The following is a 26,111-nucleotide window of genomic DNA, read 5'->3' on the forward strand; positions in this document are numbered from 1 at the left end:
TGTGCTACATTTATTAAAGTAAATGTTTCTCACTGAACTGCAAAGCAACCCTGCTCCCACAATGCTTGTAATTAAATGGGAGCTTGTACATCATTGTGTGTAAGCATTGTTCAGCCACCAATCAATTAACGGCGAGTACGTCTGTCACTCTTAGCCTTTTATCCTGTAGTGTTTCTCTAATTGACTGAAAGGCCGAGCTCTGCTGTTGAAGTTCTGAATATGAGCAACACTAAACAAGACTGTGGGGAGTTACATGCGGGGAGTCTGTGGCTGTTTGCTGCTGCAAGACGTGCAAAATGCTGCGGACAGAAATCATTTTGCAATTCAAAGTAATCTGCTGTGTCATGTTAGCTGTTTTAATTCTAAAGAAGAGTTGTTTTAAAATTGATGTGCTAGATCCTCTGCTCCACTTCTACATGCTTTATAAAACCAGCTTTCTTCTCCTCATTTGAATATATTCATTTAATTACTTGAAATTGGATGCAAAAAAAGTTTTAGCTATACAATAACACCAAAAATATCCTCTCAATGTTTAATGTTATCATGCTGGAATTTTGTGGCCACCTGTTAAGATCACCTCAGCTCAGGAAGTGTCCAGTTTCTGTCAGGGCCTTGTTGGTAGCTCTTCCACAACCCCCAGAACTGCTCCTGGAGAAGAAAGTAATCAACGGCAAATCAAAAAGGCTTTGTAGACGTTTTTGGAAACTCATCACAAATTGGATCCAAAAGAAAATAAATGAATCTGCAGAATTTAAAACAAACTATGAGTTTGCAATCATCAACTCTGCAGGTTTTTTGCCATACAGTAAAGTAGTGGACTGTTATACGGAGGGGGAGGGATCAACACATTTTAACAATACATCCTGAAGGTAGACACCACAGCAGATTTTCCAGTATTGGTTGAAACATTTGGCAAATTTTCTAACTCGTCATCCCTGAAGAGGAGCCAGAAGAAAAGTCAAGCATTGAGGAGAGTCTTTCTAATTCTTCCAGTGGAAAGTTGTTGAGATTTATCAAATCTAAGAGATCAACAGCAAGACAGAGTATTTGATAGCATCCCTGGATTAACTCGCTTACATGGATACAAATCCTTTAGAGTTGTAGTTAACTCCTCTGCTTCTGTTTTTACCCGAAGGCTTGTACTTTTCAGTCTTTATCAAAAGAACACATTTTCTGATTTTGTCACTCATCAGATTCAGGAGTTAAAGAGGTTTGAGGTTTTCTGAATCAGTGAAGAAAATGTTCTCTTATGGAGACATATCTGTCCTTTCACAGCACTGTACAGTACGTTAACAACGTCGAGTACTTCTTGAGTACTGCACTCATTCCTGCATTATAATTATCATCATTCCAGTATGCATCTGAATTGTTGGAATAAAGGTTAAAAAAATGTTTATGGGCAGTGCAAGGCCCCGAACAACCCGAGCCTGATGAAACCTCAGCGCTCCAAAGCAAAGCACATCAGAAAATGACATCTCCCTATTCAGATTGACTGATTCCTGTCGAGGCTCGTGTGTGGAAAGGCGCACGCTCCGAGCCGCTCGTACAGAAGGCTAACCACACGTAGATAAGGCCGAGCCCGGCTGGTGACACGCCTGGCTTGGAAGGAAGAAGAAAAAAAAAAGGCAAATCACTCAGGACAATCTATTCCCTCTCCACTGCCAGTCACTTCACCGCCGTCAATTCAATACCGGCTGCTCCAGAGCAACACAGTGGCCTCTGAATACCATTTCCATATAATTATTCCTACATAAATGGCAGAGTGCTTGCTGTTTCATCAACCTTTTGGACCACATGCTGGCAAATAAATAAATAAAGTTCTCAAGCCAATATATGGAAGAGGTGAGGGAAGCTAATGGGAAAGAGTGGCCTGCAAATAGGGAACAGGAAGTGCTTTGTAGCTGCGGACATCTTCATTGTCGGAGGGGTTTGACCCTCAGCTGAAGGAACATTTGTCACTGGGGAGGGGGACAGTTTTCCCTTTGTGGGTTTGTGCAATCAACAATTGACACAAGTGGGAAAATAGGCTGCAAGTGGATTGAAGGTAGACTTAATGGATTCGAAATGCAAATCCTTTAGGTCTCTGGGGTTTGAAAGTCCAGCGCCAGTGTGTGTTTCTTCATTACTGCTTTTCAGGAAAGCTAAATCAAACAAGAGGAAGTGCTGATCATTTGAATATGACCATGGGTAGAAAGTTACATGTGGCCTCATGACAGTTTGCCTGTTTCGACTCGGATGATCATACATGTTTGAAACTTTCGACCGTAATCAAGCGAAACGAGCTCCAGCTCATTTGAATATTCTCTGTATCCGAGAACATGCCTAACAGGAGTTTGAGCCGTGACAGAGCTCCTGTGCATTAGACACAAAGTTCACTTTAGAAACTCTCTCTTCCCCTCATCAAGACCAGCGGCTTTCTGCTGCAGCCGCTCCCCTGCTGTGGAGTTAAAAGCATTCACATTTCACCGCCACGCTGGTGTGACAGACGCTTTTATGAACCTAAATGCCCTTTTCAGTTTCTTAACATATAATTTGAGAATAAAACGTTGCTCTCGCCTGTCACTCACGGCTAACGTTAGTAACAACGTGGTCCTACAACTCGGCCCCTTTAATTTGACTGGAGTTTACATAGAGGCGAGAGTTTCTCTCTTTTCCAGCATAGTAACAAAAAGAAATTTGACATCTCCATCACCTGGGCTGACCTGCAGACTGCCCATTAACATCCCTGCTGCACAAACAAGCTAACTTCTATACAGAGCAGTTTGTATTCATAGAGGAGGCTTTTTCTAAAACAAGTCATATACGTGTTTTCACTTGACTCTATATGACACAGCCATCAGAGAGTTAAAGACCTTGTTTATGCATTTATGTGCTTAAATGCTTAGAGTTCTTGTGATAACACTGATGAAAATTAACTCCATAGCTTCACACTCAAATTTCAAAATGTGCTGATAAGTCTGCAGAAATCAACAATAACCACACTCAGGGATGATCGCTGGCTCTGAGAGCGGATCAAGCTGCTCTTTTGGGATCATTTGTTATACTGGACGTTAATTAGTAGTTCTCTCAACCTGAGTGTAACAGCATTGCAGGTTTAGTTTACTTCATATACTGCCAAGTGCATGATTTAAATCCTATGTTATGAGATATTGAATAGACCATCTGGGGTGTCCCTCCTGCATGCCACACCCTGATCTCTTTCCAGGTTTGCTGCTCCATCCACCGTCCCATCCTCTCTGATTAAAGCCCCTAAATTACTTGTAACAGCTCTTAATTTCAGTGGCAGTATATTTACATCAAGGTATTTTAACATTTATATACTTTTACAAGAACTAAGTAAGAAGCTTTCCACAGAGGAGTGTTCTTCACCTGCACACCAGAAAAAGTTCATCCGTCATGGATGTTTTTCCCCTGACAAACTTGTTGATCAGTCGCTGTTTTCCAGGTACCTTCACCCTGACTGAATCAGCTCTTCACTCAGGGGACGTGATGTGATGCATGTGAGCATTTCGAGGCCCATTTAGGAACTTCAGCGTCATTTACCAATACATAACCTGATGTAGATTATTCTGAGCCAACGGAGCAGATAAGTGATCCACTGGACTACAGGTTTCTGTGAGGTTAGATTCATCACGCGACAAAACTGCAACACAGCAATGTGCTCACTCAGTATTAAGGATAGAGGATAGATTGTGTTTGCGTATCGGCATGATCTCACCCTCTATCATCATCTTCATTTTCCCTGCAAACACACACACTCTCACACAATTACGTGCACAAACATCCCTCACTAACACTCCGTCCTGGCAGTCATTAGAGTCCCATGAGCTCTTTTGCTTGTAGCACCTCACTCCCGTAGATCTCAGCTGCCAATAATCGTCATAATTGATGATTTCCTTCTAAGCCTCTAATGATGTTTTTACTATTTATGGTTACAGACAGCCAGGCGAGCTGATTCATAATAGTTTCTTCCTGCCGTTTTATTGGCATGGTGTTTCTCACATTCACATCAGTAAATTAATTTTGACCTGGTGCTGCCGTAGATCACTTTAAACCACTGCACGCCGTCTCCCAGTGACCAGGTTTTCTTAAGCTGTTGTCGTAAAGAATAGTTTATCGACCCTCGCTGCTGACGCTTTAATAAGTGCTTTGCATAACAAGTGCTTTACTGCGGGATAAATCACACGGGCTGGCGGCAGGCTGTCAAATACACAAGTACACACACATGTGTGGACATAAAGCAGGGCAGCACGCAGGAGTGGGGACCAGTGTTTATTTATTCAACTCTGTTAAATCTGTTAAAAGACAGGGAGAGTTAAAGCTCCTGTGAGGAGTTTTTACCTGCTTATGAAACACACTCAAATTAATATTGGTGACTCTTTATGACCCACAAAAGCAAAGAAGACAAACAGCAGGAGACTGATGCTTTCCATCTAGTTAATACAGAAGGAAATTTTTATCTAAAAGCACGTGAACAGGACAAATCCTGCAAGGGGCGCGCAGGAAATTCAGAAATGTGAAACTTGTGCAACCAACTGGAGGTATAGTCATGACTAACAACAAGCTCTCACTGAAGTTTATACTGATCCATGTAAAGAAATGTCAGGTGTAACTGATAAATACTCATCAACACTCTTAAATGATCACCTGCCTGTTGCGAGCATGCTAGCAAAAAGCAGCGGATCTGCTAGGAACAGGAGGAATTCAATCAGGGAGATCCATGGACCTGAGCAGAGGCCCCTGAGTGAGATCGATGGCCTGAGAGGCAGGCTGCGAAGGGGTCAGCTCCCCTGGTACGGTGTTTTATCTCCGTCCTGTTGCCGCTCCTGTTTAGGACGGCTGGTGCAGAGAGAGGAGGGGGAGAGGGGTGGGGGGTGGGGGGCAGAAGCAGTGCTGCATCCTGGTCCCAGCGGCAGCCCGGGCCTACCACAATAATATCATTTTATGTCAGCTATGAGTGAAAGTTTCCCCAACTTGGGGCGGGCTGATTGATGGCTGCTGTAAATCAGAGCTGAGAGTGCTGCATGGGGTTTTATAGGTCGGGGAAATGATGCAGGTTGTATACAACTCTCCCTAACCTCTCTTTGCTTTAAACCTCACAACTGTCTAAGGATTTCTTGCTTTTCAAAACACTAATACCCGCTCAAACTGTGAAGACATCATATTCTCTAAGAGGAATTTCAAGAGCTCTAAAGCCAAAACAATAGGAACACTTGTAAACATTTACCAACACCACAAAATATCTCTTTGTGTAGTATTATCATAATTTGAGTCATTATGTCCAAGGCTGAATTACTAACATGGCAAATCATGCAGCTGCTCTGGGGAGCAGAAAGCTCCGGGCTCTCTTCATGTGAATTAGTTTTTGTAATATGATTGATTGCTTATTTGTTAGGGGATTTGCAGCACTGGAGTACAACTAATGGAGGCTTGGCATTGGGAGATCATTTTGTGACTGCGTCCTGCCCAGAGGCCCTGTGTCAGAATCAGGTTTAAAGAGCTTTACTGCTATTATTTTTCCCTTCAGTTTCCTAGAAACAAATCTGTTTTATCAAAGTACCAACATAAAATACAAATGAGTCATTGTTCGGCGTGGGAGTAGTGAGTGCTCCAGGAAAAAGGGGCCACTATAAGGTCACTAGGTGCTCCCAGATTGCAGAGAGGTCGGTAAATTGGGGTCAGTTTCAGGAGCATGTGCAGATTATTTTTTACTAGGGTGGTCCAACTAGCGTTTAAGTTTCTCATACATCTTCTAAACCTGTGTGTTGCATTCTTAACTTCTAGTAACACAACAGAGCAGCAATCTTCTAGGACTAAAAAAGAAGATATGCATCCAGAATAAAAATAGAAAGTCCTGAAAACTTCCCCACACAGTCTGACTGTCAGAAATGCATTTATTAGCAGTGTTCCAGTTTACCCAAATAGTCCTAATTCATACAATTTTAGCAGTCAGACCTTCTGCAGGAGTTTGCCTCCAATGTTTGATGGACTGATTACACATCTGTCTCATGAATGACATGCACAGGATATTTTCAACAGATCAAAGTGCTTACAAGAAATGTGCTACATGCAGAGAGAGCTACTCGCAGCATGATACATGGATCTGATCTTCAGATATTTAATAACAGCATCACTAATGGGGAGAGAGTAACCAGAGGTCAGGCATGGATTTTAAGGTCCAGCTGCAGACTTTAAAGGGAGATGAAATCTCTGCACTGGAAGCCTTTTAAACGCTTCTGTATTTACTTTCTTCTATCGATAACTATCCTGCATACAAAGACAGATCAAAGAGATTCAAATTTGCAAATCTGAACTGGAGGATTTGAGCGTGTAGAAATAAAACTGTTGTTGTGAAAAGCGTTTTAAAGTCCAAGAAGAGAAGGTGATTGAGTGATCGATGAAAAATTCTTCCCAAGAAGTGATCACTAGAATTATCCGTGAAGTCGAGGCTACAAACACTCGTGGCTTATTGCATTCATCAAACAGGAGAGGAAAATAACTGACAAGGTGTACGGGAAAGAAAAATAAGGATACAAAAATAGCACCAGAAATAAAAGAAAAGTGTGTGTTTGTGTGTTTTCAGGAGAAATAAAAGTCATGTCACGCAGGCAGTCACGTCTTCAAAGAGAGAGAGAGAGAGAAGAGAGGAGCTATTGTGGAAAAAAAACACCTTTTGATCACTTGTGTTTAATCCAGGGATGAAGGAATACTATGTTTTCATTTTCATTGTGAAATATGTATTTTTACTCACTGCACAGACCCACCACCAAACAATGACAGGAGTAATTTGCGTGAGGTAACAGGAGGAAAATCATGTTGCTGCTAATTAGCCTGATGTAGACGGTGGTGTGTGACTCGGGGATGTTTGCTTTTATTGAAACGGAAAACTTCACAATTTGGAGGAAGTCGTGAGGTCTTTTTAAGACACCTTTAGAGACAGCAACAGATAGGAAAAATGTATTTACACTAAATAAACTGATAATGCTGCTAACAAATTCTCCAAGTGAATAACTGTGCATGCATGTCAAAGGTCCAACTTTAAACCATCAGAGAGCCAACAGAGGAGTCAGATCTTCAAACAGGACAGGGGTTTAGGTTCTGTAAATTCTTCTGTATATAAAACACAGTCTGCTTCCAGGTCTCTCAGAGGGAGAGAGGTTTAAACTGTCTTCCTTCATGATGATTCCCATTGTGTTCAACAAAGTCCACATCGTGCAGTTTCTGTGCAGCTGTGAAACTCTTTCTAGTACCATCTGTTTCACCATGTGGAGTTTGCAGTCCTGCGAGCGAACCTGTGCAGTACTTGAGCTTAGCCTGAGGTAGCTGTGTTGTGAGGTGCAGACCTACTGCCTGGAGCTGAGTCACACACCTCTACTTGTCATTTCTGGTCTTAAATTAGGGGTCTTTCAATCAAAACAGCACTCTACCAGATTTATTGACTTATTATTATTGCACCTTTTCCTCTAAATGCATGATTATTATGACCTGCTGAGGGAGAGAAGCTGTTAAAAATGTATATGTATTCTAGCATGCTTGAGGCAGTGAAGCATTCACCTGCAAAACACGTTGAATGAGTGCAACCTTTAACCTTTCTCTATTCCTTTAACTCTCCTACAAATGAACTCTGGTCGGCATTGTGTTCTTGTAGTGGTTCTGATAAAGCACGACCAGCACTGCGCATCATGATCCCGCTGTCTATCTCTCTTGAGGGAATTGATCCATGAAAGTCACGCTTCTTCATCTCAAGGCAATGTTCCTATTTTTCCGATTATATGCTCTAGTTTTTTGGAGGACACCTGGACCTGAATGTGTCTGTTTTCACATCAGTCGGTTCCTCTAAACTTGGACAACATTTCTGGCACTTTTTTTTTGTCAGTACAGCGGGCCAGATGCTCTTTGCAGCTCATGTAGCAACACAAGGTCAGATGTAGAAGCCTATGAAAATGCGTATGATGAATAGAAATGAAATGCTGGAGGAGGACATAATAAAGACGAGTAGTGGACTTGTTTGAGGCAGCGTTGTAAGTGTCCCTGTCTGCTACTGTGATGGCTGTTTAAAGAAGTGACAGTGCTGCATGTTTGTGTCTGTCACGACACACGAAGGCCGACATTACAAAAGCCCTCAGGGTTAAATCAATCTAGAGTGTACAGTTTGTTAACATACACAGTCATAATATGTTGTTCACCTGCTGATTCACAACACAGCAGGTGACTGTACAGCTGATTAAAGACAAACAAACAAAGGGTCACAGTGGTTATTAAAGTCTAATCATAAACCTGCATGTTATTGGCTTGATTTGCTTCATATAAGAGTCAAACAACTGAAGTGTTATTTACGCTCTCACATATTTGAGCTCAAAGTTATAAATCCAGAGCTCTGTCAGGCATTCTAATCATGACATTGACAAACAACATATGTAACAGAAGTTCAGTAGCTTCCAAGAAAAACACTCTTCCAAACATTTTATCTTTGACTGTGTTTTTATTGCATGTTCCAGCCTGCGGCTCTTGTATAAATTGTTCCTGTTTCATATTTGATTTGGTGCATTATGAGCAAATGTTGCATTTTCAATAAGCTAACTGCTGACAGTGAGTCAGATGTCAATATATTATTTTGTGGGGATGTATTTTCTTAAACATCCAGAGCAATTTATGAAGAAGCTTTTGAGTTCAACCAGTTTTAAAGACACATGCGTACTCACTGTGACAGTATCGATTGCTTTGTTTTGAGGATGTGTTTTTATTAATTATTGATGCAGCTGTCTGAGCCGATTGATTCACACCTTCTTCAATTCATTATTGCAACCTGTGGCTGTGCAGATGTTAATTAAGAGGTGAAGTTAATGCCAGATGATGATCCCACTGAAGCTTTATTTGATTGCTTCTTGCTACATTACGCAAAATGAATGTTTGGCTTGAGCCTATGTGGTCTGAATGACAAACTATGACTTTCAAACATTATCTAAAGCTCCTGTGAGGAGTTTTTAGCTGGATGTGAAACAGCGTTGTCCACAGGGGGCACCAAAATCAACACAAACCCAAAGTTCCTCACAGCATCTTTAGAACACAAGTCCTGTAGCTTTATTTTTCATCAGGAACATAAAGAGAGCATCTTTCCGAGTGTTATTGCATCCATTTTTTTTCCTTTTTAATATTTTCCTTGTTTTTTTTTTCTGATGAAACAGCTTCAAGAGTAAGCAAGGTCATCATTGCACTTAAATTCAAATGTAAAAGCTTTGAAAAAAATCAGGGGCCATTATGCCACCGTGATAATTTCACCAATTTTATGTTCTTTCCCTCTGTCTTTCACAGTCGCACAGGTTACTGCTCAAACACACACCCACGGACACACACACCTCTGCCAAGTCATAATCTTTCTTACTGCATCTATAGCGATATGGGGAAAGCTGACTTTTCCACATCAAGATGAGAGGGGAGGGAAGGGAAGCATTATCAGCTCCAGAGAAAGATAAGAGTTGCGTCGTTGGGGCCAGGAGTCTTGTGTAAAAAAAATCCAAAGGTCACCTGAGCTTGACTTCACACCAGACGACACTGAAGGTCAGAGAGGATGACGTGGTAATCCATCCACATGAGTGACAACCACACCTTCTTTACATTCTGCATGTTTTTGCATTCTCTAAGGTGACGTTTTTGCAAGACTTGGTCTTTCAGGAGGTTTTTGTTCGTACGAAATAATTCATGGGGATTTTTTATCAGTTGAGAGGACAAAATTACAACTATTAACCATCCCGAGAGGTGACCAAGGGAATGAGGGAGGAAGGGACATTGAGTAAAAGTCCACCTGAAGCAGGGCACTGAACCCTGCTAGCTTCAAGTAGCATATTAATTCTAGTGGAGCACCCGGGATAAGTGGGGCCCCTGGGCACTACACACTGCGGATATAATCATGAAGTCTCTGCAGTCAATAGCATAATAAAATATACAGTATATGGCTAAGCTGTGAAATGGATGTGAACAAATCCAGCAGCTAAGACAATCAAGAAGATGGGAATTGCAGAGGTTTTATAAGGTAACAGTTTATTCAGCATGTAGATGAGGAATCAGAAATACACGAGGTGTCTATTTGAGATTAAATTTAATTGAGCTATGCCAGTTTTTCAAGAAATTAGATTCTGAAAATAACATCAGTTCCAAGCAGCCTTCGTATGCTGTAAATCAGTCCATTTCTGTGTTATATTTTCACATCAAACACTTCAATGCAATCCAAAAATATCTTACATTGTGTCTCTTTGTGTGCCTGCACATCAGGCATTTCAGTAGTGTTTCTTAGACCCACACTATGGCCCATTTACTCCCTTAGTGCAGTTTGTTTTTGCAGCATAGGTCATTCAAAACAAATAAATAACTGCGCTGAAAGGTCTGACAGTGCAGGGCTCCGTCCTCCTTCCAAGTGCACTGTGCTGCGCTGCAGTTTGTCAGAAATGAGAATACAATCTAAAAGCCTGCAGTTTGTTCTGGACAAACTGCACATCTGCTGTCTCACAAAATGGCACAAAAAACACCAGGGCTTCCATGGCTTGAAGATGGATATTTATATGTCACAGCCAGCTGTTCCTCATGTCTGAAAAGCCCAGCAGAAAAATTAATCGAGGGTAAATTGAAGTCTGAACCGATGATCATATTCAGCTCTTTCTTTCCTATGCTCTTAACTGTTCTGGGCAGTGCAGTGAGTAAAACACAAGCCAATAATTCCTGCCAAAGCTGGTTCACGGTGGGTGTTGGACTTCACCAAGGTTGCTTGATCTGTTTGTGATTTCCATGGACAAAATGTCTTGGTGCAGCTGAGAGGTGGATTGGGTCCAGTTGGGTATTGTCAGGATAGTAAATGTAGTTTTGTTGCAGAGTTGGCCGGGGACCAGGCAGTGTGCAGCCAGATTTAAAGCAAGTATGAGGAATTTGAAGAGTTTTTAAAACATAGTGAAATTAACACTGATGCATGTATACGACCTACAAAATCAAGAATCCCACCGGGAAGAAGATGGATTATTCCTATATATTCACTTACCTGTGGACCCTGCGGCAGGTTAGATGTCAGATGAGTATCTTCTTATTGAAGGGTAGGATTAATTGCATAATCAATGAGCACAACCATAGAAACAGTGGCAACATGGCCCATACCTGACTGGTTGGATGTGGTATAAAGTCAGGTTTTGCAGATTAAGCTCACCATTATGTACTCTTCCAATTGAAACATGCCGGGCTCTTGTTGAACATTAGTTATGAAGGTGAAACTCTTGATTTGCTTGGCCTTCTTACCCTCTGCTATGATCGTGACCTTTAGGTACTGACCAAAGGAATTAGAAACTAGCAGCTAATATGAGCTCCATTCCCATGGTGACCATTAAGTACAGGGTAAGAAACTTGGACGGAGCTCATTTACATCGAAATGACTCAAGTGTGTCCGGCTGGGAGTACACCCTAAGGCGGACCAAGAGCAGGCTGAAGGGGAAATAAATCCCACTTGGCTTGGGATCACCTTGGGAAGAGCACGAGGAAATAGCTCGGATGAGGGCACCAAGACTACTTTCCTCAGACTCCTAATGGATGAATCCATTAAGCTTAGTTAAAGGACTGTTACCCAAACTTGGTCTGATAAGGTTGTTCTGAAGCCCAGTTTTTTTCCTTTCAGACGCTGTGTTCTCAATTCATGTAAAACACATCAGGGGATCTTTCCCCCTGTGGTTTGAGCTGAAGAAAAACCAACTCCAGGTACAATCAAACCCTTGAGTACCTCTTTAGTCTGATGCACCTCATTCTTTAGAAGTCTTTAGTTCCTGGCCATTACCTATAACATCCCAGCTTGAAGACATTTGCCACACAGTGTGTCACCATTAGGGATGAAAAGTCCTCCAAGGGCTAAAACCTCTCTTGGATTTTCTCAGCCTCATGTCCTATGACCGCGCATCTTGTCGGCTGAGCCTAATCTGACAGGATGCTAATAGATTGTCTAATTAACATAATGTCCAACCATTAGGAGTGGTTAACCTTTGACTCATCACACTGACAGGGATAATAGGAGTAGCGGAAAGAAGCCACGGATGCTAATGCACTGTGAACTCATGTTATTTACAAATTATTTCCACACAGTCTGGATGCAGAGATTGAAGCAGTCTTGTCTTTGACGTGAAGCTTGTAGCGCACGCACGCACATGTGGACGTATTGTTGGTATCCATGTCATTTCATCCAATAATTCAGTTCTTAAGCCGTGCTATCAGCTCGGGCCACTGCTGATGGCAGGAGCACAGAGCGGTCAAGCAGTCGTCATTTCACCTCACTGAACTTCTGTCGCCGTTCCACCCTCAGCGCTGAACCAAATCCGACCACTTTCCACAGCCTTGAACTCTGCCTCGCTCCTCCGTGCATGGATACCCCGCGCACACACACAGCCCACAAACATATGTGCGTCCTCGCCGCTGATCCGTCATGATGTCTCATTCCACCACATTTCCTCAGACCCCCGCTTCTTTCTAATTGAGGCGGCGGCGAATACAATTATGGTGAGAATCATCCCGGACTGATGTGAGGACGGATTAACCGGATTAAGACGATAATCTGTTGACCCTCTGGCCCTGGCGCAGTATGAGGCTGGGAAGGCAATTTGAAGCTGTGAAGAAAACGAGATAGGGGGGGGGGCTTTAATGAGCGAGCTGACGAAAGCCTCTGACCACTGAGAGGCTCGCTTGGCGTGCCGCCGAGGGATTACTTTCTGCAAGAGTCCCCCTCCATAATCTCACCTAACCCCTCACATCCGCCCCACTGCCCACTGACTCATTCCTCTTTAAAGATGTTGAGGAACAGCCCTACATGTATGCTGAAAAAGGATGCTGCATCATAAGAAGAACAGGATTGACACAGTGTGAGGAACATAACCCGTTTGATACTGGAAGAATGCCATATCATTTATTTAAATGTTGTTGACGACTTAAATCTCGTAAATTTACAACCTTAACATCCCACATTGTGCTCCTGATACTTCGTCATAGCAATCCTGTTTCCTTCTCTACACGCCAATTGTTGTGCGCTGTACCAGAGGACCGCCAATCCTAGTCCAATCAGCTGCTCTGAAGAGTTTGGATGAATTTCTGGCATGTTCAAAAATGTTCATCAGCATACAGCGTACTCTCACATCGTGAAGCTAAGCCACAAGAAGATTCCCTCACATGGTTTTGTTCTCTCCATCAGTTTGCTGCAGGACAGGTATCATTAAAGAGGATTATTACTTTAAAAATATTAGGTATTAAGGTGTCTTTGTAGTGCATGTTGTAAAACAAGCTGAAAGATGCCACAAGGAGCTAAAGGAGGACTTTCAGGTCTTGTAATCATTGTCAGCAGGTCCTTTTTTATATCACACACAGTCATCTGAGAGTCATTTGGTGGGCATTAAAAAATATCGATCTGTTTAGTTTTATATGCCCCTAACCAGACACACAATTCATCAAGAACTACTTCACATTAGGTCTGTAAACCTCTTGATCGCAGTGTTTTATACTCCTAAAAACATGGACATGTGTTGGCTTCATGTTTGTGGGTAGAGGTTACATCTGATTAAAGGCAGAGGATTGACTTTTATCTTGTGTTTTTATAACTTAACATGATTGATGAGATGATCCAGGCAGCTTAAAGTCCTTATGATGGTATTAAATGACCCTATAATCTGTATAAACAAGAGTTTTACAGCTCCTGTGTGACTGAAGGAGGCGACCATGTGTAAAAGTTACTTATGAAGGCAGTTAGAATAAAGCTGGTGGTGCTCGGTCACCTGTGCTCAGAGTAGCCTCTGGCAGGGTGCTGCGTCCCCGTCTGTGTGAAAGTTTTTGGAAGTGTGTGCACCTGAATACCTGTGATTAGAAATATACAGGCAGACATATATAACAACATCTCAGTCTGTCCAGACTCCTCTTCAAGCTCTCTGTAACAGCTGAAATCTTTAGACAGTGAGTGGGATTATCTTTTATCTTTAGGTATGTATTAAATTTCATTTCACCACGTGACCTGTCAGGTATCTCTCAGCAGAAAACCCTTTTAAAGTAATCGCTGTGATACAGTTGTTGATCTGCGGCACTCTGGATCAATGGGCTGGGATTAAAAATGATGTTAATGGACGTTTGATGGGTTAAAGTGATGCTTTTGACGCAGGCTGCAAATCATCTTCACTTTTCAGTCTAATGAAAGGCAGGAATGAAAGGCTTTCTGTCTGAATAAGACTTTCATCCTTTGACATCTGTCTTGTACTTTTCCATGAATAGCAAGTGCTTAAAGTCCTTGCCTGACAAAATTAATAACACATGTGGATGTTCTATTACATGATGAATCCTCTTTTCATCAGGACTCATGGCTATTTTAAGTGACAACAGCTCGGTAATTGCATCACTTTGTTTAATTGGAAGTAAACATGGGTTTACACCTGTGACATGACAGGTTCTTCAAATCTGAATAATTGTCATGTATCTCTCACTGGTGTTGGCTCAGCTTTTATCACCTGATATATCATATCATGATCAGTCTCTGATCCCTGGAAATTATTTATAAAGTTATTTCCAACTCCTCACTTCCTGGTGTTTGCAAAAAACCCAAATGCTCCCATATCTTTGCGATCAGTTCTGTTGGAAAGCTGTCATCTTTGTTGTTATTTGCTGCTGTATCGATTTAGCTCAGTGAGCACAATGCATGTATTAGCAAGGGATACATGTTGATGTATGGCCATGTCCTTTTTTTAAGCACAGCCCTGTCATAATCAACCCTAGTCTTGTCCAAGACTCAACAGGTCTTTTCATGCTCAGGCGAAAGTGTTCCTTATTTGATTTACAACATGCCATAACACAGGAAAGAGGGACACAATTCTGCAAGTGTCTGCAGTAAAGGCTTAAATTTAACCAACAGGAGAGTGTGTATCCACTGGGAATATGTCTCCACACTGCCTCAAAAGAATTTCTGCTTGTACAATAGCTCTTTTTAGTTCAACATGATTATAAAGAGGACTATTTCAACAGAAATCACAGAGCACTTTGCTTCAAACAAATTTGCAGTAGTCGCATGGCGAGACGGAAAGCCACCGCCAGCACTTCCCACAAGCATCTGTTTGTAGCAGACAGTCCAAACACAATTAGCCAAGGGATTTGTAATAGATTTATGTGAGCAGGGTACCGCCGAGGATAGAAACGTTGTGGGAACCGAGTCGTCTCCAAGATATCAGCAGGCGCTTTTCAGATTTGTTGTTTGGCCCAGTGGAAAGATACAGCAGGTGTGACTGTGTTTCACAGAGGCAGGGAGACAATGTGTTTGCTGTCTGTGATTTTTACTACCGAGGGGTTCACTGACTCCTCTATCTGCTGTCCACATTGTGTGCTGAGTCAGGCTGCCGTCCTGAGGTTTTTCAATCACAGGCACTGGCCTCACTAGGCCGAAGATAGCTCTGAGTCACGTTGATGTTTTCCACGGTAACGCTAAATATGAGCCAATAAAGCAGAAGGGCCCTTTAGGCATTAGCCCGCCCTCATACTTAAGACACATTTTCTGTCTGTGTGCCAAGCTTTCTTAACTCAAGTGAGCTTCAAGCAAAGGCTGACAGCTAGCACTGACATGCTGCTAACTGCTAAGTGTTTATCTAACATGATTATTTGATGGGCCCTTATTTGTTCTGTTGCTGCCTTGATCTCTTGAGATGGCATCAGATTGGCTTTCATGTATATTTGATGCATGCCTCTTGTTTGTCAGCTACCGTGAACCCAGCCTGGCTTTTCACCCGTTGCATTTCATTTGTATGCAATTGCGCTATCAGGTTTTTCATGCATTGTTGTGCTTTTCCTCAATTCGTTTCCAAGGATTGAGATGAGATCAGTTTGAAATGCCTTTTTTTCTCCCCCCTCCACAAAGCGGGATATTGTGCATGTGCATGAATCCTAACCACAGCTCGGGTGTATTGACCAAATCATTGTGATATCACAGTGAAGGAGAGGGAGACATCTTCTTGATATCCCCTTTTAGTCTATGGAGATAACACTATCATGTAATATTATTGATCTAGTTTGTGGCCTCCCTTGAACTTTTTCATGGGTTTTCAGGTCACAGTTGTGTCTTACATGGGTTTTATTGGCATTCTGTATAATGGACCAACTTAAAACTACAATGATGAATTTTTAGCTGGTTATGAAACAGACTTAAATGATTTCTGACGCCTCTTTATGACCTAAAAAAGCAAAAGGAGGCATTAGCAAGAAGATTTGTAGTTGCTATACAGTGATTTTTAATACCTATAAATGCTGTCGTGGTGTAGGTGTCACAACAGGGGATTACAAATCAGCCTTTCAAAGGGAGTGCTGCACTTGGCTGTTAAAAGACAGCAGGAAGAAATTCTTCATCAGAAAATATTACTTGTGCATGTACAGGACAAGATCAGGATGAGATGAAAGGTTCTCCTTTGCCCACAGGGGGCGCCAGAGTCAACACAAACCAGAAGTTCCTCACAGGAGCTTTAAAGTAGTAAAAGAGGGGATATTACTTCGTACTAAAGTTGTGCTTTAAGTTTGAGATATTTCCTCTTTGCCCAGATGGCTCTGTATGAAATTACTTTTGCGTCACCACAAGTACAAGAAAAGATAATTCTAGCAATAGAATATTTAATATAGAGCCCATGTGGATATTCAGATAATGCCTGTAGTTTGTTAATGTCTCAGTTCAGGCTCCATAAAGCAACTAGCTGAGGCTGACAGTCTGAGCATGCTCCGACAGGGACGACCATCTGGAAGTTCTCTCTCCGCTGACGTACGTTCAATTTATCTCCGTCGACATCACTTTGGAGCATTTACTGTAAACACACAATGTGATTTTTCTGAATCAACAATGTTCCAGTGGCTCTGCTCTCTGTCATCTGCTTAAAGACATTCATGCACCACATTAATCATAATAATCCCACTTTCCTTTGTGGAATATAAAGTACGTTTGCGTCAGAGAAGTTGTTGAGAGAACGACCTCTTGGTTTTGCAACGCCCCTGTTTCACCGAATTCACAGGTTCTGTTCACTTGAGAGGAAAAATACCTGATGTGCATAACTCTTTCTGTTTCATGAAGGTGTGCGGCTTACTTCAGTGCAAGGTTATAGAGCACGGTGTGACGTATTATCAAGGGAGCAGACGATTTGACATGCAACACCCACATGCTCACACCTCACTTTAAGGAAGATAGAAAAATGCCGTTTCCTTTGGGGGGATGTGAGGAGATGAGAGAAAATGTTAATATATTTTGAAAGACAGAAACAAAGCATAATGGGAACTGTCCTTCTGCTCGCTATATCACAGGCTAACACTCCACATTTGAGTCAGATCCCAGAGGGAGTTGCATGTATGAGATTTTCTTTTGATATCGTCTCCTGGATGAGTAAAGTCATGTTGGGGGAATACTGCCACATATTTTTTAACGTGGGGATTTCTAAAAAGTCTCTTAAAGGGATAGTTGTTGTTTTTTTGAAGAAAGGTTATCTGAGGTACTTGTAATAGTAAGTCTATACCCACAAAGAATGAAATGAGCCAATCAGACTTAACCTTAAGAAGTCAAATCACACAAATACAGAAAGACTCCATGAAGTCAAAGTTCATGTTCAATGATTTCTCCCTTCACACGGGGGGCGAACATTCTTAAGACCACAGAATCATTCGATACTGTCATGTTAGTCATTTCTGAAATGCACAGCTGCAAGATAATCCATGTTAATCCTGCATATGGCTCTTTCATGTTCACTAATGAGCTATTGAAGCTTTATATTAGTGTACCTAGGTCCTTCTACAGGGATAACACAGCATGTTAATGTATAGAGACACAAGCATAGCTGCTTTTATAGGGGGTGCAAAGAGTTGATGCAGAGTGTAAACAGCTGGCTAGAGACACAGGAGAGGTGAGGAGAGAGAGGGATGACATATAATTATCTAATTTATAATGATATCGAGCATATAAAACACACAAGCAAATAAAAGATAAAACCTTAAAAGAATGATGATCAATTAAAATCACACAACAATTAAATAGCCATGTTAACACAAATTCAGTTGAAACAGGTACAATCAGAGGTTAAAGAGTTTAAAACTAATGATTTAAAATGACTAAAAGAAACCAGTGCATTCATTTTTAAAGTGCTTTGAAGTGAGTTCCCCGCAGATGGTGTAAAACACCAGGGACCGAATCCTACGACCACTACATCCTCTGTACACGGGGCGCCTGCTCCACCAGCAAAGCCAAACCAGCTCCACATGAAGACAGTTAAAACACAGTTATAAATTCAGGATCAGATTCAGTTTAGCTGCAGAAGTCCTTGTTAGATTGTTGGCAATGTTAGCAAGACTTCTGAGTTACCAGAGCAGTGCAAATGAGTTCCCCTGTGGTGCAAACAGTATTAAAAGTAGACTATGGATGACACTGTGTTCACATTAAATATTTTCCACATTCTGCAAAGAGCCAGCTGTTGACGGGGCTCCTTAATCTGAGGTCAAACTTAAACGTTAATGCTGCTCTTGTCCAGCAAGGCCACTCAGAGTAATAACATGTATTGTCACTCATCAGGGGATGACATGATGACTTGTTTCAGCCTCACAAAGACCACTACAGTGAGTTATCTATGCTTATGACTCCAGTGCTTATCCTGCTCTTCAATACAGCCATTTAACTAGGTTGCTAAGGCAACAGGCTGACCCGGGTGACAGCGGTGATGACGGAGCGATCACTGACAGACCGACTTCAAGAAAGGCCACAAGTTCTTCCACTGGTGCTAAACGCTCAGTCTTTTTTTTTTCAGAGTACAAAGGAAGCCGCATTATGCAACACTTTGCAACAGTGAAGTGACGTCCGTACGAGTGACATGTCGGCTGTGAAGTGGACTGTGCCTTTTAAAGACCATCAGACACACACTGACAGCACTTATTATGTTATTGCTTATTAAAAGTAAGTGGAAAATGAGCCTTTGAAAGTAAAGTCATAATGCAAATTATAGTTTTATGCTGGGAAATGTACATTTAGTACATTTACCATCCATCCACCATGACAAGGGCGACATGTGGAGGAATTAAACTGTTAATTCAAACATCACTATTTTGACGTTAATGCTGTTTAGAAGCAGTCCGTTTATACATCGGAACAGTACAGCTCCTGAGTGCAACCTTGTCCTGATTGGATTATCTGTTTGCACCTACTTCACATAGCTAAATGTCAGGTAGACGGTTAACATTGAAGAAAAACATGAACTTTGCTATTTCAATGAGTAAAAAGAGCAGCCCTGTTGAATCTGTTAAAACCGTAAATTGGCTTTCATGCCATCTTGAAGCCAATTGACATGACACATAAGGAATTCACATTCATGCAAGTCCTGAAGACGAGAACTGTGCTCTACATCCTCCTATATAATGATCACACCTCAGAGAGGGAGAAAATTAAAGGGCTTTTAATACAGTGACACGTCTGCAAGGGAAAAGTCATACTCTGGATCTTAAAGTGACAGTAGCAGTTAAGTCATTTTATCAGTGAGAGATTAATTCACCTATATTCATCCTGCTAAAGCATATCTATGTCTGTGGTGTTGCTGTGCAGAGAGTTACGGGACTAATTTTCCAGCTCGGCCTCATTGAGAAAACATTACTGCACTCCATTTCCACCAATCTCAGTTTCAGATTAGACAGTTTGACACAAATTGCATGAATCCTCGACTCACCTCTGGGTGGCTGCTGTGCATGTTGTGACTTCTCCTTATCTGACTCTTGTTACCTACACTGCACCAGTCTGCAAGGTGTGCAGCCATGGAGACCTTCTGATACGTGTGTGTGGAGTGCACGGATTATGGGTCAAGTTATGAGCTTAAGAATATGTTTTTATTGAATCAAATCAATCCGAACTGCCTTCAGAAGTAGTTTGCCTCAGACATCACAGAATGCAATTTGGCACATAAACATAAAACACCATCACACTTGTGACTCCATCGGTTTCAATATCCTGTGTCATTTATATTTCCTCAGCTAAATGGGTCAGTGTTAGTCGGTTTAAATTTAGCACTTCATTTGCCTCCAACAGGGACGCTTCCAAAGGCTGATATATCTTCCATTGGCACAACACTGACATAATGTGTCAAAATTAAAGGCTTTGTTAATTAAAAAATGACATCTGTTCCACAAATGCTTGAATTTGACTTAAACTTGAAGGGCTGTTGATAAAGGGTTTGTGAGTGCTGTAATTAAAGATGAGAATGTTAAACTTTGGTGGGACCACATAGACTTGAAAACACATCATCAGCTGAGGGACACAACTGTGCTGTGAAGGAATGAACTCAGAGACACCTGTTGCATTTGATAAGGGTTGATACAACAAATTTGACTCTTAGAGGCTGTTAGCGTACATGTTAGCCAAGGTTAGATACAAACTGTACATCTGTTGAGTCACTATATTTTTCAAAACCACTAAACTACACTATGGTGTCTGGTCCTCTAGTGAAAGCCTTTATATTTGCAGCATTTCTTCCTATTCAGAAGCTTGTTGGTCCTGCTTTCTGGTACATTTTTGTAGTCATGAGAGGGACACAAGCACTTATTTTGATATTTGCCTTTTTAAAACATAGCCGCTGTGAAGTCCTCCCATTGGTCTCTGTCTCAAGAGGCGTTATGAAGCCCAGAAATGGCAGTCACCATTTTTTTCTGCAGGCTGTAACCCTGTTTACTTCTGCTGCAAACATGGGCACTTTAGTATGGACTCTAAAGTGGTTTCCCTTCATGTCTCAAGTGGACACTGATGGAATTGCAGTTTTTTTTCTCTTCTGCAAGGACTTCATCTGTCTGATTGGTATCTGCCAACAAGTGCAGGACAAGTCATCATTACATCAAACTCTTCAATATCATGATGATTTCAAATGCATCATAATTCAACCAAAAGATGCAGAAGTGTGTAGCTAATCCAGGCAGATTTCAGAGACAGTTTAAAGACACACAACTCCCAGCCTCCCTTGCAAGCCATCATTATCAGCCTTCAGTGATGCTACCTTGTTTCTAAAAATACCCCCTTCAAACTTTGAGGATGTTTTGAGTCACCACATAAAGTCCCCTGCAAGTCATCATGCTTGCCTTGACTCCCCTCCTCTTCATCTGCTTCCCCACAGCTTCCAGAAAGAAGTGAGTCTTGCAGAGGAGAGGAGTGATGCTGGGGGGCTCCTGAGCGCAGAGCAGACGCGGTGCACGAGCGTTGCTGAGGCGGGAGCGCGCGCATAGGAAGGAAGCGAAGGAAGGAGCTGAGGCAGCTTTCAGTCGCCAGCGGAGCTCGAGACAGCGGATGAACGGGGCCGAGAGTGTGTGTCGCCCTTGTCGTTTTATACAGCAGCGGAAAGCAGCGTCCGGCGGCGCAAAACCTGCCCGAAAATGATGCTCCAACTGGTCCACATCCTCGGGGTACTGGTCTGCGGCAGCCAAGGTAGGGGAGCCTGCATGAATGTTTGAACCCCTCGGGCTTGGTGACTTTGTGCACAAGTTGAGTGTTATTTTTTTTGCTATCGTGAGCTGCAGCAGGCAGAGAGAGCTGAGGGAGAGAGGGATACAGTGTGTGCGTGTGTGTGTGTCTCTTTCTATCTGTGTGTGTGTGTGTTAGAGAGAGAGGGCTGGATTGTTTAACTGGACGTTATTTTGTAGTTGAAGCACGTCTTGCAGGGGCCAGAATGCTTTCTAACTGAAAAGAGGGATTATGATGGGGTCCTTTTTGGGGGTGCGCGAGCTGCAGAGATACACTGTGTACGATGCTTATCACACACAAACTGCTATCTTCATTATTCGAGGTGTTAAAGCCTCGTTGTTGAGTTTTTGTCTTCAGGAGCAGTCTTTTAGGATGCTGTTATTCTAATAGAGCTGGTTTGCTTACAGAATATAGGATGTTTTCTCACTTGAACTTCCACCTACACGAGGACATTAATTACAAGTCTATAAATGGTTGTCATAGCTCGGACCACCGCCTTTCTTGTCTCCTCTTCACTCTATCACGCCGTTTATTGTAATACAATTCTGTGAAATCGAAATTGTGCAGTGAAATCTCCCCCCAGGCTCTCTGTGGGGACACCGGGCCTCATTTTTGGGAACATAAAGTGTAAATTCCTTGTAAAAGTTCGGACATATCCGCTGCATTTGTGACAGCAGAGTGACACTAGTGCGTTAATTGGGTATCATGCGCGCGACGCACCTGGTGGGGGGCTTTGATTGCCTCTGCGCGCACACCTGGTGTGTGTTTGTTGCACGCGCGCAGACAGATACAGCTGTTCCTTGAACGACGCGTGCGCACACACACACACACACACACAGTCTCCTTTGCCCATCTTCTTCTCCTTCTTCTTCCTCGAGTCTGTTTCTTAACTGTGTCCTGGTCAGTGATGCGCTGCGCCTTGTCACCGCGGGCTGAGGCTGACGTGCACTGCGAAAAAAATATACCCAACTCCTGTAGCTTCAGATTTAGGAGTAATCCGTCTCTTGAAGCGAGGAAGATTTGCTAGCTGGATGAGAGTGTTTTATCTCTCTCGGCTGCAGTGTTCAGGCATTAAAAAGCTGGCTTCTGTATTTTACAAAATCACGCAACAAGTTCATTTGCATCGAGGATTACACGGGTTATCTTAATGCCCTTGGTGAGATTCTCTACAAGCTCTGAATTCAGCAACTAAACACGATGGGTTTGTTCTAGTTGACACTTTTTGCAGTGTGGCCACACTTGGATCCTGGCGCACAACGGCAGGTGGGGGTAGAGCGCTGCAAAGTGGAGCCAAGAGTGAAGCCATAAGCCACTGGTCGTTAGAGGATGTTGATCTCATGTCTCATGCAGAATGGTCGCCTCTAGAGACCTGAAGTGGGAGTTAAAGGGGTTCCCGAGGAGGTTTTAAAGAGTCCCTGAGGGAAAATGGAGAATCATGGATACATTTTATTACACCTCAGTATGAGCCTGGTTTGAGGAGGTGTAAAAATGACTATGAATTTTAATATCAGATCCCGCTGATGCCACTTATGTTTAATTCTAACACTTGTAGGAAGGAAAGTTGAATAAAAATGAGGTCATAAAGCAATAGCCGCCTTGTCATGGAGAGATATCTGGGACATAAATGCACAAAACAGTCCACAGGCTTTAATGTGACTCTATCTGTTGTTGTTGTTTTTTAATGGAGGCAGCAGCAGAGCCTCAATGTCAAGATCTAAAACACTCTGGAGTAAGATGTCTGCAGGTTCAGCATTTAAAGAGAGACTCACAGGGGGTTCATATTTCCTACATTTCAATCAATACAATGCTAGAAGCTGCTGTTATGATAGAGGGTTTTTTATTATTACATTTCATCCCACTGAGGTAGAACAAAGAGGCCATACTGCTCGAATATTCAACGCTTGTTACTTTCCTTCTGTTGCAGTAGTATTACATCACCTCGCCGACCAATTTCCATTCTTATCATGCTTTTCATGATAGCAAAGTCCACACAAATTGACCTATTAGACAATGCAGAGGAGCTGCTGTAATGTGGGTAATGAGGCCAGTTCTGCGCTGAAGGGTACGTGTAGGAGCCAAAGTAAGACGCTCAATTCCCTGTGATTTTTATCAATGTAGGGCCTCGGAGGGAAAGGGCGAGAACCACGGAGAGGTTTCACTCGTTTCCCCGGATTCATGTCAGTGAAGTGCCCTAGCTCCTACCACATTAACTCAGCACATATCCTCCTCTGTTCCCCCCTCTGGCTCCTGAAGGAAAACATTTGCTTTTGAAGTCCCCAGCTCGCCGTCTAACCTCCTTGAGTATGCATCCTTGAAGGTTTATGTATTTGGCTTCCAACGATACTGAGTACAATGAATTATATGCTTGCTCGGGCTCACCCGGGACTTGCCGATGTGATGTTAAGTGGCGTAATTAAGATATTTTGCTGTATCTCTGGGGGGAAATGTCAGTGGCTCAGGGCTTTAAAAGATTTATGCCCCTGCGCTTAAGTGTCTCTCATTGCACCCTGAGCCTGGGCTTAAGCATGTCTTTGAGGTTTGCTTACATCCTGTTCTGCCGGTTTATGGACATGCTCACATGACTGAGCATAAATTCAGGGGTGCACACACTCTCCCACACACTGTACTCAGCCTCCAACTACACGAATGAATCAGCAGGTTAATATTTATGAGGGCTGAGCAGATTTTTGTTGCAGAATTGCCCAACACAGGTCTCACAAGAAGCTTTTCTTCCTCACAAATCTAGACCTCAGAAGTTCCTTCTTCTCTGCTGATGACTTGATACCAGAACAATCCTGTGCAAAGCTCACAACAGCAATCACAAACTCACATTAAAGACATGCAAAGCTGTTCACAGAAGAAGAAATGGTCTGTGTCCTGGTCCTGCAAGGTGAAATTGATTGCATTATTTGATTAATAGACTCAGACGGAGAGTGCACGTATAGAGAGCCAGTGTGTATATGAAAATGGAATCGGCCCCTCGAGGCAGCCGCATATGAGAAATCAATTTAAGGAACGACTGGAGTCAGCAGGCCCTCTGAATTGTACAAAGGGCAATCTCAGTGTTGTGGCTATGCTATTTATTTGCCTGGGAGCTTTTGATTTCTCATGCGTGCCCTTTAACACCCGGCTTCGAGCCTTTGCATTGAATTTGGGCGCTGCATATGTGACAGGAGGATTGTGTTGTGCTCTGAACACCTGGATACACGAGAAAAGCGCCTCCAAACATCTGCGCTTCAGGGTTGTTGTCAGCTTGTGATGAATGAAGCCGCAGAAGTTATACTGAAAGGGAACGGGCAGGCATATTTTCTTAATATTACATGCACATGTCACACACTCTTTCCCAAACTGAAGAACCATTACAGTTTCACAGAGTGACTCAAAGTTTTACCTGATGACAGTTTTCATAGATCAAGGATATTCATAGATTCTGCCCTCAGATGACTTTATCATCCCAACATAACCAGGCAACGAGTAACTGGACGGGTCCCAGGTGTCTGGAGTTTGTTCTTCTTTGAAAGTCAATTAAATGACAAGATACAAGACTTCAGAGAAACAGGAGACTGCTAACAATGACAATAATGAACCAAAGACGTTTATGAAAAATTTAGAAAAAGGTGCAAAACAACTTCAAAGGGTGTAAAACATCCACAATGATATATCACATTATAAAAATAATATATGAAAGAGAGAACAGGAGAAGAACAAAGATACTTTAACTACCACAGGGGCCAAAATGATCACAGTATGACACAAAGCAGTTACAAACAGACAGGAAACAACTACAAGAAACTATAAAAACAACGACAAGAGATGGAATTGTAAACAAAAATAATAATAAAGAGTACATCAAATAAAAATAAAGAGATATAAACCACTCCCGGGACCAAAACAATCACAGGTTGACTGAAGTAAATGACAAACAGACACAAAGCAACCACAAAGAGTTGAAAACAACCATAAAAGGGATTCAATTTGGAAATAAAAACAATATCAAAGAGTGCATGGAATTAAAGAATAATAGAAACAGACTCTACGAACTCAAACAGACACAAAACAAGTTCAGAGACACAGAGAAAGAAAGAATACCTACAGACTGACACAATAGAACAATTAAGGGATTTGAAACGACCACATAGAGACACAAAATATCCCCAAAAGGACCTAAAAGTACCTTTAAGTTGACTCCACAGACAACCGTTTGATTTGTCCATGCCCAGCAGGCCGTGCACTTAACTACTCTTCTGGGAAGTTAAGAGGTCAGTCGAAGTGCAGTACCTTGACAGAAATGAACTGCCTTGCCCAAGGGCAGCTCGAAAGGCTTTAAAACAAGCTGTACAGTCATCAGCTTACATCTCAGTAAACAGGATTAGTGTAAGGGATTACAAGAACTGAGAAGCAAATGGATTCATACTTATTTAGAGACATGTTGCAATAGGAGGACACATTTTGGTGTTTTACGTTACACAAGCGATGTTGGAGTTGCTAAAAAGAGATTAACATTAAAAGTAAATACAATGTTTGTTTTAGGTTTCGTTAAATTTTCATTACTGGAGTTAAAGAAGCAGCATGTTCTGTAACGCCCGAAACCAGCCTGTTTATTTTATCTGAAATGATCCACTAC

At 42.2% G+C, this 26,111-nt stretch overlaps 1 protein-coding gene across 1 annotated transcript in view; it reads left to right on the forward strand.

Moving 5' to 3' along the window:
• LOC117808422 (neural cell adhesion molecule 2-like) overlaps positions 1-26,111 on the forward strand; it is a 359,969-nt gene that overhangs the window by 105,279 nt on the left and 228,579 nt on the right. Inside the window, exon 11 of the mRNA XM_034678166.1 lies at positions 21,144-21,451. Within this exon, the coding sequence (XP_034534057.1) occupies positions 21,400-21,451 (52 nt within the window). The 5' untranslated portion in view covers positions 21,144-21,399. The remainder of the gene's footprint in view (positions 1-21,143; positions 21,452-26,111) is intronic.

Source organism: Notolabrus celidotus, chromosome 24 (assembly GCF_009762535.1).
Source record: "Notolabrus celidotus isolate fNotCel1 chromosome 24, fNotCel1.pri, whole genome shotgun sequence".
NCBI classification, from domain to species: Eukaryota; Metazoa; Chordata; class Actinopteri; order Labriformes; family Labridae; genus Notolabrus; species Notolabrus celidotus.